The sequence below is a fragment of the Rissa tridactyla genome, chromosome Z, assembly GCF_028500815.1.
Source record: "Rissa tridactyla isolate bRisTri1 chromosome Z, bRisTri1.patW.cur.20221130, whole genome shotgun sequence".
In the NCBI taxonomy this organism is placed as follows: Eukaryota; Metazoa; Chordata; class Aves; order Charadriiformes; family Laridae; genus Rissa; species Rissa tridactyla.
The window spans coordinates 56,318,784-56,335,168 of record NC_071497.1 but is presented as its reverse complement, the minus strand read 5'-3'; the positions used below and the strand labels follow the sequence as shown (position 1 = coordinate 56,335,168).

Sequence of the window (16,385 nt, the reverse complement as noted above, 5' to 3'; positions counted from 1 at the left end):
AATTTAGTGTCCGTGAAGTAACAAGAAGAAAGTAGGAATGTTTCCCTCTCTCAGGCAGATCCTGTGTCCTCCGTGTACTGCGTGATTACTCCACGTTTGTCACAAAACTTCCAAGGGGAAAAATGCTTTTTCAGTTATGCTTTTAATAAGATGTGCTTGCCTTTTAATAAGATGCTTTCACAAGGAAGCATGTGCCCCATTTTGGCAGAAATGCTTTGAGGTGCTGGAGCCATGAATGTTCGTCAATGCTCAAATATTGAGGACCCTAGAATTCTTACACAGTGTTCCTTGCAAGTTACTCACACTCTAAAAACAGCTATATTGATTCAGGATGTTTAAGATTAAGAACAGACCAAGCATAAAGTCATACCTCCCAGTTTCTGACTACTTGCAGCTTGGAGACTTCCTGAGCCAGGGACCGTTTTTAAGCATTTGGTAATCCTCCATAGTTTTGTACGGCACAGCTTTATATAATATTTCCATGTAAAGTTTTAGTATCCATAGTATTACATGGCAGAGAGCTCCCAAGTTTCACAGTGTGCAAGTAGTGTTGAGACGCCCAGTACCATGCCTCGGAGACCAGAGTAACACCCAGGTACATGCTGAATACCATTTTCAAGATTACACGCATCCTGTTTACACAGGGAGACCTGTTGCCACTGGAATTACTAAGAAATCATTGTCATGGTTCTGAATTAGAGCATTGCTGAGAACAACAACAAGACCTAGTATTATGTTCATACATTCCCACTCTTTAGTCAAAGTTGCAACTTCACATGGGATTTTAGAGACAAAGCACCAACAGAAAAAACAGGTTTGCAGTATTCCTGGATCTTATGCAAGGATTAAATAGACAATCTCAATGTTGAGAGGATCTCATAGTCAATACCTTCACCTTTAATATTTTTGTTTTTAAATGTCATTTTGGTATTTGCCAAATGGAAGGTGAAATCTTTCTTTGAGAGGCTGCCATTTCAGGAATGGGAAATCCACTAGGTTCAGACTTCCAGATAAGTGAAATACCTTCCGTTTAGTTCCATTTATGTCGATACACAGAAGATTGAAACTGACAGATTTCCTGCCTTTTAAGGTTAGAAATCTTTTTTTTCTACTTCTTATTCTGGCACATTAGTGGTACCACTCATAGGTGCAACTTAGCAAATATAATTATGCTTTATATGCAAATATAATTATGCTACACGCAGTCATGACAAGAGGCTGGTGGGTACAAACAACTGCCTTGATGCTTTTGAAGTTCATGAAGTTTATTGCAGTGCCCAGAGAATGTTAGAAAATATGGTATCCTGTCAGGCATTTAATTTTCTAATTATTTACTATAATGTATTTGTTTGGAAAGTGTGTGGGGTAAGGTTCTTGAAGTTACTAGAATGGGTAGGATCCTGGGCCTGTCATTGAAAATCTTAGTGTCTGCGTCATCTCTTTTCCCATCATTTTCTCTCCTATTTCCACATCCGCATGCTTCTTTTTTCTACCCTTGTTACCTGAATATTTTTCTTTTCTTCATTTTTTTACTTTCTTTGTTTTACGTTGTACTCTGCCTTCTGTCTCCTGGGGCATCTGTTTCCCAGGTAATATTTTCAATCAAACCACTGAAATGCATATTATATTTTCACTTGGTAATTACTTGCATAAGGTATTCCTAGAATCTTTTAATTAATTTCATTAACACTGGGCCTTCTACTAATTTGCAGATCTGTTAAAAATCCTCACCACCATCACTACCAGCCCAGAAAAAAACAATTGAGAGAAGATCTGAGAATTAGAAAAGATGCGGGCCAAAGACAGCAATCCACCAGATGGTGGCTATGGATGGGTTGTAGTGGTGTCAGCCTTCATGGTGATGGGCCTCACTGCTGCTGTCCTCAAGACTTTTGGTCTGTTCTTTGTCGAAATCCAGCAGCACTTTGATGAACTTGCAAGCACCACTTCCTGGATCACATCAGTAACTATTGCCATCTTTCATTTAGGAGGTAGGTGAAAGTGTTTCTCTATCACTTTATTTTAATGTCTTAACTACTCAAGAAATTTTGAAGAGCTTCTTAAAAAAACCCACTTCCTTCTTCTGTCTCTACAGAAAATTGGCATTTGTTTCCTCTCATAAAAATGTATCCATCCCTCAGACATGGAATGGGTTAATGAGAACTCTGTGTATACACAGGAATCTGATTGCCTTAAAGAACTTCATGTACCTAGATTCCTGATTCAGTTTTCCTACAGGCTTTGAATCAAACTCGTTGGAGATAATCCTAAGAACTGCAGAGCTCGTTGGATCAAGCTCTTAAACCAGTTTCTGCAAGTTCACTGATCTCAGAGTGACTGTTTTTCGAAGTACTTTAAGACATAAGGACTGTGATCCTGCCTATCAGATAAGCTATGTGCTACCAAAATGGTGACTCTCAGTCTGCTTTCCCCCCATTTCTCCTTTTTGTCTTCACCAAGATCCCCCTTCCTTCCATGTATTGACAGTTCTGTCTCTCCTTTTTGCCCCTTAGAATGATTCCAAATCATTGGTCTAACAGAAAACTCACCTAATTTAAAAAAAAAATCCATTCACTCCTAGAGAGCATAAGGAAGACACGGCCACACGAGCAGAGAGTAAGGAAAGAGAGAGTGAACTATCCCAGTCAAAGGCAATGAGCTGTGGGATCAGGTCAAATACCACATCTCACCAAATAAAGGAGGGAAAAATATCAAACATACTGCATTTGACTCTTAACTTAGTTGTTCACAGAATCCTTTTTGCTCTTGTAAACTGGATGATCCTTCACCATTTGGTGAGGATTCCAAGCATGTGCAGGCAGGAACTGTACAGAATTTGTGAAGTCTGCTCTACGTATTCTCATATAGATATATAGTTGCAATAGGTAAGTATCCTTATGTAATAAATGCTATCATAATTTTGTTTGTGAACACACCTCATTGCATAGACATTATATAATTATATGCATCCTACTCAGTCCACACCTGAGTATTACTGCTTGTAACTGCAGTACTTCCAAAGATCACGAGCAATTGATCATTCTTTGAAAAATGTGTTCAGAAGAACAAAACAGTAATTCAACGTCAAAGTAAAAAGATAAAGCAAGTCATGAGTTGAAAAGATTTAATCAGTTCCATAAACTGCTATCCTTGATGCTTGATTTGCAGTACTAGAGCTTGTTTCATTCTGACAGAAATAATTAATTGAAAAATCAATGAACAACTTGCTTTTACGACTACTTCATAGACTACAGAAATGAATAAATGGGAATCTATCAATTTGGTTTACAAATTAGACTTATCACTGACCTGTTGTGATACCATTTTGTCATTCAGGCATATGAACTTAATGAGAAAAAATAGCCAATGTAGGAGGATAAAAGAGCTCAAAGTCCTGTGTTAGGGTTTTTTTGGGGAGTTTTTAGTTTGTTTTTTTTTTTTTAATGTTTTGGGGTTTTTTACCATATATTTAGATTATATAGGACTGTATCAAGGTTAGAACATATTAAATAATAATACCAAGTATAAACCAGCAAACCTGTATTTGTCTAGCCAGGTGTGAGGCTAGTGTACTTCAAAGAAGGCAGCTATAATTTTCAGCAATAATTTTTTTTTTTCATCCTTTGAAATCCTATGAAAATAATCCTTTTTCAGTGAATACAGCTTGATGGTCAAATGTTCCAAACCCGTTCTGTATAGCAGGTCGTAATGTCTCAGGTCACTAGGTAATTTTCCTTATCTTCTCCTGCCTTTGCTTCATTTATAGGGACCAGAAGACTTTCTGTTGAAGATCAGCTGAGCCTCCAGTTCTTTGAGCATCTTTGTGGCCTGGCTTAGTCTTTCTTAATACGTTCCTCTGGGAAACCTTCAGTGTCATTTGGCTCAGCATGAAGGATGATCAGTGAATTATTAATTTTTCCCATTTGGATCCTTTCAGCAGCAGCTCTGCGTATTGTGTGGAAGGACAGCACATGCTTCTACTTCTGTGGTTTGCACCTCCAACAGGCTATTCAATTTACCACAGCAAGGATTCTCCCCATCACACACATAGGCCTTCTCTTGGTACTGATGTACATCTCTCATCACCTTTCGGTTTGCGCTATGATGACCATCCCTTTCCATTGTTTGTAATTTTTCTGTGTATTTCCCTTTATCCTTTTGGACTCTGGACCTTAGTTATCTTCTCCATTTCTAGTTCTGTGGCTAGCTTCCCTCTTTTTCCTGCTACCCCATGTTCAGTTTCTCCCTATTTCTTCTCCTCCTTCTATTAAAAAAAAATAAAAATATAATATTTGCTTTTTTGTAGTATTTCTGCTCCAACTGCAGATCTTTCTCTTGTCTTTAGGCACTTCCATGGATCTCTCTTGTTATCCTGAGTCTACTTTTCTCTTCTTTTGTTCGTCATATATGTAAGATTCTACCTCCAACTGCATATGTTTTACCCGGTTTCATCCTTTCCACTATATCTTACAGACCGTGACCATGCGCACGGTCCTTGATAACCGAATTTCATTTTATCTCTGAACTCCAATTTCCAGAATATTAATAAATTGTAGGGAGCTGACTCCCTGTTTGCACTACGAAACGCCGCTGAGAACTGATGGTGTCAGATGTTACTTGGGAACCCTCTAGTGGCAATGGTTATTTAAAAAAAAAGCTATAAAACTATCCATCCCCACAGAACAGAGAGCGCCTTTCCGTAATAGGTCTTGTTCCTAACTCTGTGATGCTGATAGAAAAACAGCCAGGCAGTGTAACCAATCCTTAATTAAGCAAAAATGTCCCTAACATTTCAGGTGCTTCCACACAGTGACTAGAGACCAGTGGTTTGTTTTTGGAATTGCTGTACCAAGTCAGATCTGTACCTGGTACAATTTTGCCCTCATGTGTTGAAGAGATCCTGCAGTATGCTGAGAAAAACTGTACTACTGAAATAAAAATTTAAGAAACGAACTGAAAATTTCCTGGAAAAATACTACCTCAAAATAAACCTCAATTTTTTTTCCTTTATAAAACATTTGCAATTCCACGAACATGATTTTGCAAAGCTCTGGAAGATAAAGATTAATTTTCTCCAGAAAGTTTTCATGCCAGCCATATCAATAATATATTGTCAATAGTACAATTTTATAGATTAACCTAGAGATTCTATGGCTGGGATTTCACTTTCCGCTAAAATGCTACGTGGATTTGTGTCATATCTCTGGTGTATCCTTACATGAAACTCAGTAGAAGTATTCTGCTAGGAAGGCTCTGAAATGCTTTCTCCCTTTAAAAAAGTCCACGTATTTTGAATATACTTTAAAATCTGTGCCCCAGGGACAGTCTTTTCCCTATCAGCAAGGGTCTAGTTTTAAAATCTTGATTGACCCCCCCCATCCACCAGAATTTCAGGCTGTTTGAGACAAGCATTACAAGGGTATTTCTCCTCCAAGTGCTTTATTTGATTGTTCAGTCCTGTCGATCAGCTTAATGTTCCTAACGCATTTATCTTTCTCCTATTTTGCTGCTGATCCAGCTCCTGTTGCCAGCTCATTATGTGTACGATACACCCATCGGGCCGTTGTGATCACGGGAGGACTCCTGGCCTTTTCAGGAATGGCACTAGGATTTCTTGGACTCAACATGGTCTGGATGTATGCAACGACTGGCTTCCTGCAGGGTATGACTTTCTGGCTTTATGGATTTCGTTCACCAGCAACTCAGAGTCCTTATTTGAGGGTGCTAGCAGTAGAGTTTTAAAATCTTATTTCTGTTTTGTTTTTATAAGCAACTAGAACCAACAACCCTCTTTAAAGGTCATTTCCTTCATGTCCCACTCTGGAAGTAAGAATTTGTGCTAGGAATCTGCAATGACAAAGAAGGCGAATAATTAGATGCTAGTAATTTTCACCTGGAAAATTTATACAACCAGAAAATGAAAAGCGTTCTAATTTTTACTCAGAGCCTAGACATCTGTGAAGGTTTAAAGAACCTAAAGAGTGCTGAAGTACAAGGACATAGAGATCCCAAATTTTGTACTTTCTATCAAATAATCTTATGTTTTGAACACAAGCCCAGGCTTTCAGTTGATTCCAATCCTTTCCTTTACTCCAGGTGAAAACAGGCCAGAAAGTTGTCTCCAACAGCTAGCAGATTTTCCTGGAACAGGAAGCGAAGCTGGCAGGGAATAAAATAAACCATTCCCAGTTCCATGCTGGATGCCTGAGAAAATGTCTGGAATTTGAGCCCTTTGGCAGTCCTGGGCTCCCAAATAGTTTCTAGGGAGCCATTAAAATCACTGTAAGTTAGAGCAGGTTTGAAGCCTGCTCAAAGCAGTTGTGCAAGAAAATGAAGAGCAAATAGAGGTAATACACCAGCTTCCTTCACGTCCTCCCTCACTTTCTATCCTGAACACAGCTCAACTTAACCTGGCAATCTGGTCTAGTACCAGCCTTAATTAGGACAGCAAGGACACTCTGAGATCTGTCTAGTTTCAACCACATGGCCATGTGGTTTCTCACCCAGTGGCAAACTTGTCAAACCAACTTTTTTTTTTACTTCACAGTGAGAATATAATAGTGTATACTTTATTGCTTGAACATACAGCTTATTCTTACAGAATATATGTCACAAATATACTCTTACTTGTAATACACCTGAACTCATGCTTCTGCTAGGAACAAAAGAGTTTTTCTTTTACCAGTTTTTAACTTTGCAAATGTAGGAGCAGTGACTGCTTTAATTTCCACCTCCACAAAATACCTCAATAGTGTCTAACTGGTGCTATTTGTATTGGTGTTTTTCAGGACTTGGAATTTCCTTTTCGTGGACACCAGCCATTAGCATTGTTAGCCATTATTTCTCCAAGAAAAGAGCTTTGGCCAATGCTATTGCCAGTGCCGGAGAATGTGCCTTTGCATTCACGTTTGGACCATTTTTCCAGTGGTTGATTAGTCAATATGGATGGAAAGGTGCTCTCTTGATCATAGGTGGCATCCAACTCAATATTTGTGTCTGTGGAATATTGATGCGACCCCTGGCAAGCAGCTGCCTCCTTGAGGCGAGCCATTCTGAAATTGAGACACCACGTGGCAGTGGTGCATCTAGGATAGACGAAGAAGATAAGCCTCCCATCACACACAAAACCTTCAACTGGATGCTTGTGAGGCAACCGGAGTTTGTACTTTATGCCATTTTTGGCATATTAGCTGCTATGAGTTTTTTTGTTCCTCCATTATTTTTAGTTCCACTTAGCTACAGCCTGGGAATAGATGAATCGTGGACTGCATCCCTCCTGTCCATTTTGGCTATGGTGGACTTTGCAGGAAGACTGCTATGTGGCTGGTATGCCAATCTCCACGTTACCAAAACTGTTCATTTGCTGACAATGACAATTACGCTCATCAGTACTTCCCTGATGCTGTTGCCACTGGCTAACAATTACCTGTCCTTGGCAATATTCACTGGCTTCTATGGATTCTTCTTTGGTACAACAGTCGCCGTTCACATTACAGTGCTAGCAGATGTTGTAGGCATGCCAGATTTTGACAGTGCTCTAGGGCTTTTCATGCTCATTCGAAGCACGGGAGGTTTTGTGGGGCCTCCTCTTGCTGGTAAGTTAAGACAATACCCTGCAAAATACAGTTTACAAGAAGAAAGGGGAATGGTAACCCACACTGAAAAAGTATGCATCTGGACCCATATTTCCCTCTTTTTTTGCTCAGGGGTGTCTGGTCCAAGAAGTATATAAAAACAGTCAGTTTAATTCCTCTCCAAAATATCTTGCTGTCTCTCTTCTCTGTGGTTTTAGAGGTACCTGTTCAACAGGAGAGAGGGGAAGAATGGCAGGGTTCATATGCCTGAAAACCATAGAATCCCACTTGATGGACTCCCACAGTCTTGCTGTGAAAGGGTACCTTTGGGACAAGCAGCAGATCCATACTTTCAGAGAAGAAACTGAAATTTGAGACTAGTGATGTTGCGTAAATGCTGGTATTGTTGGGAGGGTTTCCACAGAAGGTCAAACCAAACAGCTTGAAGCGTTAGGCTATGTGAACCTCAAGGAGATATTCGCAGAGATGCCTGCTGTTTTCAGACAGCATTTGAGCTAAACAATATAATAAATGGGAGAGGCAGCCCATAAAAACAGTGGGATCAGGGAGCAGACAATGAGACAGCACATGGATTTATGGGCTGGCAACGAGACAAAGTCATCTTGGAAAAATGCAAGACAAACAAGCTGCAAGCTGTAGGGACTTTACAAAGGGATATGGCAGAAAAAATGACCAATGTGACTTGTAAAGTGTGTATCTGAGTCCTCATCCAAAGACCACTGCTCATGCACTGCAGTGACTTTTGTGATAATAACACCACTAATATGTTGCAAATGGGTCAGAACGAACACTGGAATATCTTAATTCATTTTTGAAAATTATAGGAACCAGGAAGATTTATAGAGAATTTGAGACAGAACAGTATCAAAAGTATGTTGGGAAGATCTGAGTAAAATACAAAAATAACAAGACATTTACATAGCAGCTGGCCAGTAGTACTGATTACTGGGGGACCAGTTCGACCCCTTTGTGTATATATGGTAAGCTAAAAAGAAGGTATAGAAGAGGAGGGAAGCCTAAGTGCTGCTTGAGCTCTCCTCTCCTGCGTTAAGAGAAAAATCTAAAAGATTTGGATTCAGAGTTCCTTTGTCTAACAGTACTGATATTGGAACAAAGGCTAGGGAGTACACTAAACGTGGACAAACTTTCCAGTGGGAGAACAAGCAAACAGCCTTCATCAGCCCACAAACGAGCCTGCCATTGTACCCACGGAGCAGCTGGTGCTACCACATATACTGCTGCAGGACCACTGCTATACTGCGGTTTTCCCAGTGTGGTACACAATGGCATTAGGTATTTCGGTTGGCTTAAAGCTACCTAAAAGACAGCGTCTTTTTGTTAACGTCTGTGACACTTTGTAAAATGATGAACAGGGAAGCCCATAATACTGCAGGCAACCTCTCCAACTGTGTCTCCAGCAGAGGCTTCTCCTTTCCTTCTTCAGACTCTCTCATGCTGTACCGTTATGGTCCAAATTGTAGCAACTGATGACAGCTACACTGCAGAACATGGGGCTACTCAGATACATAGCTGCACAATTTGTGTTTTTTCCACCATTACCTTCATTGTCTGCCATGTTTTAGGTTGGAAAGTGCTTCAAACTGTATTGCGTTTTCTTTTACTAGCAATTCACATGCGATAAGTAAATGACACATGACTTGTGTTTCAAATTTTAAAATGCTGTAATGGGGTGATGTTCCATGCACTTATGATGTAGAAAGCTGCAAGAGAGGTATGTCGCCAGCAGACTCCCTTTGTGAGAGGATATGTTCACACTGCTGAGCTAATTCACAGTATCCTGCTTTCTATCAATCACATTGCTGTCATTTGTTTCTCTACAGGTCTGATCGTGGACATGGCTGGAGATTACAGAGCAGGCTTCTACATGGCAGGAGCCACTCTTGTCTTGTCAGCTGGATTTTTAGTTACTTTAGATCAGCTCCAACAGAGAAAAGGAAGAGGAAGCCAGACTAATACTAAACCAGAAAAGTCAACATTACCCTACCCTTCCCTCCATCTCCTGAAACTTCAAAACAGAAGGTATCAAGAACACGATGTAGTGGTGTGACTACAGTGGACATCTTACAACATTTCAGGACATATGGAAGTGTTTTTATTTTCTCCAAACTCAATATTAGTAGGATTTATAAAATGATGGAAGCTTTGGATAAGAATGTTTGAAATTGAGGAAGAAAGTCATTAGTTTACAAGGAAACCACACCAGTAACCATTACCGTAGTATTTTGATGTTGAAATTGCGTTTTGACTATCCAAGTCTTCATCACAGTGCCATGGGGCGGCGGTAAGCAAAGTAGGGAAACTATGGTCTAAATGAAATTACCATGAAGCATGTATGCAGCAGATAGATAGAAACCAGTCCAGACTGCAGCCTTCACTATGGAATAGGAAGAGGCATCAGCTCACAGATGTTTAGCTTAGGAAAGTAGTGCTCAGTATTTTCAGTAAACAAGCTGGATGTGAAAGCAAGAGTACATGAATATAGTTTTGAGCTAAAGGGTTTGCAGGTACTCTACAGAGCAGGACTGGAATCTGATAAATAAATAAACCTGATAAATGGGGAAAGTTACATGAATAATAGAATTCATTAGAGAGAAAGGCAGTTCTAAATGTCAGAAGTAAAAAGCAAAATACACACACATAAAATGGAGAGATTGGTGAATAACAGAGGAAAATACAAAGCTGCAGTGGACTTCAAACCGAGCAAAAATCCCAAGTGCAACTCTACATTAAAAATAGTAAATGTCTTTCTGTGCTATGGTAAAATAGAGAAGATAACTGTGCTTGCAAGGCTTTAACTGGAAGGGGTACATAAGTTGGAAAGAATTAAGTGGAACAAGAATGAGAAAGGTTAAGAAAACACAGCCTAAAGAAAAAGTGTGAGAAATAAAGTTTGTCTGGTTTAGAAGAGAAAAGGTTGTACAGAGCTTGAGAACAGCCTTCAAAACCGTAATAGGTTGAGATAATGAAGACACCATTAATTCCTTTCCCTGTTAAGGCAATTAGTAATTGATATAATTTGCAGCAAGGCAGAGTTATGTAATGAGGAAGAACTTCATTGTAGCCTGTTATGCATAAAAAACAGACTATAGGGAGAATATGAATACATAGAGACATCAGAGAATAGCTAAGACATGAGACAGAATCCAAATAGATTCAATTGTGCTTCAGAACAGTGGGGTGGACTAGATGACTTCCTGAGGTCCTATTTAGTCCCACGTTGTAACTATCCTCAGGCTGCTTGAGCAAATAATTCAATTTATGAGAATAAAAGGAGTCTGTATCCAAATCACTTTTTTTGGTCATCTTATTTTATCAGGGAGAAGAGAGAATGCAAAAGAAGGGAGGAGGGGCTGGATCACATTTAAAAATGAACAGTAAAAGGAAAAACATAGTACTTAAAAGCTTTTAAACTATTACAAATGTCATAGCTGCCCTAGTTATGAACTTCAGAAATTTTTACCATTGAAACACTTTATTTGTGAAGCCAAATTTAACATAAATCACTCATCTAAAATACTTATTTATTGCCTCATGGGAATAACAATTACTTCAAAAATTTAATTTAACTTACAGGAAATTAGCTGAGCCACTAATAAATCAACTATCTGTGAGGGCTTGATTGCAGAATACACACTGGAAGGCACACAACTGTGTGGGCAAAGTCTTATAGCAAGGCCCTGAAATTTCTGACAAAATGTTTTTCAATCATGTCAATGGAAAAACTTAGATTTTTCTAGAAAGTATTATTCTTCAGTCTTCTGCACTGTTCCAATATTTAAAATAACTCTTCATTTCATAAAATGAAAGGAAGGGGAATTGGTGGGGGGTGGATGTGAGAAATGGAGAGATGTTTAATAGATGCAGTTTCCACCTCTGACTTTCTGTTAAAATTCTGTATTTCACTTACAAACCCTGTCACGAATTTCTGCATGTCCTGATACCTGACAGGGGCAGTAAAGAAAGCTAGTGGCATCCTGGGCTGCATGAATAGGGGCACAGATCAAGGGAGGTGATTATTCCCATTTGCTTTGCAGTTGTGCATCCATTTTAGGGCACCAAGTAGAGGAAAGAAGTTTGGCATCCGACTCCGGATGACGGAGTTCAGCAGAGGCCACTGAGAGGCTGCAGGACCGGGGCTGGTTCAGCCAGGAGGAGGGGCGGCTTCAGGGGCACCCGACGGCATCCCTGGCCACCGATGGGAGAGGCGGGGGAGACCCAGCTGGGCTCTTCCCAGCAGCGTGTGGCAGGAGGGCAAGAGGCAGCAGCACAAGCTGAAACACAAGAGGCTCAGGCTGGAACCACGAGGACAACCCAGCAGTGGGGCTGGAGCCCAGGGAGGCTGGGTCATCTCCATCCTTGGGGTTTCATGCCCCGACTGGGTGAAGCCCTGAGCAGCCCAGTCTGAGCCCAGAACTGGCTCTGCTGCGGGCAGGAGCTGGGGCTGGAGACCTCCCCAGGTCTCCACAAGCCTGAACAGGAACCTATGACCCTGTGGAGCGAGAAATGAAAAGTCGTTCTTCTGCTTTTTTTGCTAAATGCACTGAATAGTATTAGTCACCTGGACACTGTCAGCTGATGACTACGTATCTGTTTAGTGGCACAGAAAAAGTAATGAGTGTTTGTATTCATTTTGGGACTGCTTTTACTTCAGCTGTAGCAGCAATATTCCAAGTTAAGTGTCACTGGGCTATTATGGGAGGGATGACTTGCAAAGGGCTGTTTTGTTCCAAACCGCTAATGATGTAGTCAGTGTTGCCTATATTCACTTTCTTCAAAGTTTCTGAGATGGCCTCAGAGACCTAAATCCGCAGCTCACCAGCAAGGTGTTTCTCACGCCAAACCAGTTGGCCACTCGCTGGTAGAAACAGGACTGTGAAGCTTTAGAAAGCACCACTCTTCTCTTGAATCCACGTATGGCCTCCTGAAATTACATGCAAGGAAAGCCCCCTGGGCTCAGAACCTCCAGTCATCACGGACAAAGTAGCAGCAAAGAAAAACACTGCCAGAAAGCTATCCAATCTTTTTTATTTGGAAAAACAAGGTGGAGGAACAGAGGCACCACTACATTCGTGGCATCCTCTTGGCATAGCTGCTACAGGATTAAGGCTACCACTCCTTCTTTGCTGTACATTATTCAGAGATGGAGCAGAGGGAGATGGGTCTGACACTAAGGGCCATGGTTTTACTTGGAAATTAGCTGCAGTGGAATTAATTTTCATGAACCAGGCTTTCAGGATGACAACATATTAATGGTGTCTGTGCAAAGCAGTCTACAGGACAACATGTTGCTTCCTGGAGGTGCCTGCAGTTGAGGTAGCAGCAATTCGCGGAATATCTTCTTTTCAAAAAGCTCCAAATCAGGCCCGTAGTGGGACTGTTCAGCCCTGGAAGCCAGATAATACCTACTTCAAAGGAAATCCCCAAACCACGGAGAGATGAGGATCCTCAGCACCAGCTGAGAGGGGTATAATCTCCTTATTCACTCTTACTGTACTGTGTTACTGTTAATGTAGATTTAGCACTGACATACTTGAGAGTTTCCACTGAAATTCACATAAAACTCAAAACTAAAGCCTTTACTAAACCAGGTGTCAAGGTACTTATGTTTCTTTGCTCTATCTGCTATAGGAAGCCTCAAATACCAGAGAAAAATAAAGATTATAAATTAAGGGAAAGAAGTTAATAAAAATCCCAAGATCTTGTCCTAGAAAGATAGAATCACACTGTCAACAGCATAAAACCAACTGCTATTCTTTTTAAAAGGTCAAGGATGTTATTTTCAGTTACATTAGAAGCATTCATTTCATACCTATCATCAAGACTCATCAGAGTGTGCTAGGCTTGCCACAGATTGCTGGCTATCACAAAAGGCCTGGGTTGCTTTGGGGTTTCTCCTAAATATTCCTCCTCTTCCATCCTCTTCTCCCCCTGAAATGTTATCTTTAAAAAGGTAACACCTGTGGAACCCATACGTCAATTCCAGTGGCTTTACACTGTCAGAGTTAGCAGCACTACCTCAGAGAAATAAGATTTTATAAAAAGCCCTGAGATCAGAAGTAGGGCATGGTGCTTCACCTTCTCATCCATCCAATTTCTTAATAGCAGGACTGTGTATTTACATACCAGACGGCACCACAGATCCGTGACAAAGCTGGTTTTTTTCCCTTCCTTGTTGTACTATTAACAAGAGATTAATTCAGAACAGAAAATATTCAATCAGTTGGCATTTTGCCTTCCGCACTTCTTCAGGCAAGGAAGAGGCAGAGACTGGTTTTGGTATCACATGGATTTCCTGTATGTCTCAGTTTTGATTCTGACAAGAACAGTACCCTTCAGTTATCATCCTCTCCCAGAAGAGAAGATTTTCTTGAGCAAAACACATGATTTGATAATCAGCTCCACAACATTTTGGGAGTACTGCACAAGGGCTGGCACATTGCTTGGGAGCTTGATAGGCTGCGATAATGTACGCTTACTGTTTTACATGTATGGGTATCTGCAGAAACCTTCCCTGCATCTCTTTCACCTTTGAAACTCCCACTGAGTTCGTCTGGGATAATATGAGAAACACTGAACCATTTGGCCAAATGAGCAAGTTTATGCTCCTCATTCTTCTTCCTCCGTTTGTTTTGCCCTCCACAAAAAATGTGTTGTTCCAAACATTACTGGGTCTAGCTAAAACAAATAGATCCCTCTGGTGTTAATCACAGAATGGTTGAGCTTGGAAGGGACCTCTGGACGTCATAAGCTCCAACGACCCACTCTGCTCCAGCAGGGCCATCTAGAGATGGTTGCCCAGGACCATGCCCAGATGGCTTTTGAATATCTCCAAGGATGGAAACTCCAGCACCCCTCTGGGCAACCTGTGCCAGTGCTCAGTCACCCTCACAGGAAAAAAATGTTTCCTGATGTTCAGCTGGAGCCTCCTGTGTTTCAGTCTGTGCCCATGGCCTCTGGTCCTGTCACTGGGCACCGCCACAGAAAAATGTCTGAAGAAAGATCAGATTTTTACCATTATTAGGCAAAACACACAAGCAGAAAAATGGTCTGGCTCTTCCTGGACCTGCATTAGCTAAGAATATCGATGTTAAGACTTTTCATCTGATTTCCTGAGGAAATGGATGTGGTCTCTCACACTATTTGGTTTTTCCTCTTCAGTTTTGAGTCTGTCAGTCATTTTCAACCACATTTACAGCCAGGTTCACAGCTTCAAAGATGAGCAAAAATGTCGAAGTTTTAAGTTTGAGTCCTTCCAACTTAAAAAAAAAAAAAAAAATCTGTGGGAAGATAGACAGCCCCAAATTAATGACTCATTGGGAAAAATTACACGGTTCTTATTTGTTTGTTTGTTTATTTATTTATTTATTTATTTATTTATTTTTGGCAGTAACTGACACTGCTGGTCCATCACAGTACCCAGACCTCCGAATTAATCACAGACTGCCAATTCATGCCTGGTGTTGTAAATTGCTGCAGCATAAGCACAGGCAATTCACACAAATCCATAGGAAACCAGGCTTTGTTAGTTCTGCAGCCCACAGGGCAGACTCTCTTTTTGTTCCAGCATTTGCTTACCAGTACAGAATTAAACTGTAAGTGCCCTAATCTAAGACACTTCCATCACGGTATAGCAGCATATTGATCTATGAGGTTTGCTCCAATTATACCAGTTTCCACAGTGTTACAATGGCACAAAAAGTGTGCATAAACAAAGCTATAGTTGAACACGTGTGAAAGCAGCAGCCCTCTGCCCCAAAACAATCAGCCCTAAATCCAAACATATTTGAATTTAGAAGTATTCTGCCCGCTCTAGGAGGTTGTACTGATTAGGCAGGTAAAATCGTGTTGGGCCAGTTCTCAAAAGGTATGTAATAACTGAAGAAATAACAGATTTTTGAGCTGCTTATTAGGAGGGAAGGATACGGACTGTAAGAAGAAAAGGAAAAATTGTCTCCTTGCCTCTTTCATGCTAATTAATGCATTCAGAAGCTGTATTGAAAGGAATTTAAACTCGTGATAGTCATAAGAGCACAGATCAAAGAAGAAAAAAACAGACCAAGTCAAGGAAAAGAAAGCTGTACGTGCCTTTCAGTTAACAGACAGAGTACCGGTCTGAAGGAGGTAAGATTTGTATTTTTTTATTCCACCCAAAATTTTCTGTGTTGCTTTGAAATTAAGTTTCAGAAGGGGCTTGACTGTCTCTAAGTAAACTCTGAAAATGCTTTGTTTCCTTGGCTAGAATTCTCTTCAGTAAAGTCATTGGGTTTTATACTTTACCTGGGTAAGGTAGGCAGACTAGCTGGATACTAGCAAGTAGGATCTGTTGTTGTGCTGTTTACATGACAAAAACATGATTACGTGTGGATTTCTTCTTCACTCTATTTGATCAATTAGATTTTTAACTGTTCAGACTGCTTTTAGGTGGGTGATTATTCCCTTAAAACTGGAAATTAAGATTATAGTATAAATTCCCTGCACATCTACGTACAGATTGTCAGCAGACATAAATTAGTATAACCATCTGAAAATCAACAGATCTCTGGGAGCTTATACTAATTGAAAACCTAGCACTTGAGCGTTTACAGGGAATAACAGAAATCAAGAAACAACTACTTGTAAGGACAATATTAGTTTTTCTTGTCCAGGCAAATTGCCTTTCCTTCTATATTCCTGCAAGATTTTACTTCAGAAGTCTGCCATCACTTAGTACCTAAAGAGACCGTGTCAAATTCTTCTCTGTTGGACTCATGTGCAAATATTTTGGTGCCA

The 16,385-nt window shown here is 40.4% G+C and overlaps 1 protein-coding gene across 1 annotated transcript; it reads left to right on the top strand.

The window, feature by feature from the left end:
• The first annotated feature begins 1,789 nt into the window (after positions 1–1,789).
• On the top strand, positions 1,790–9,663 carry LOC128902506 (monocarboxylate transporter 13-like). The gene is made up of 4 exons (XM_054185664.1): positions 1,790–1,991; positions 5,519–5,662; positions 6,789–7,595; positions 9,437–9,663. Exons 1-4 carry the CDS (start codon positions 1,790–1,792, stop codon positions 9,661–9,663), a joined length of 1,380 nt encoding a protein of 459 aa, XP_054041639.1.
• Positions 9,664–16,385: the final 6,722 nt, after the last annotated feature.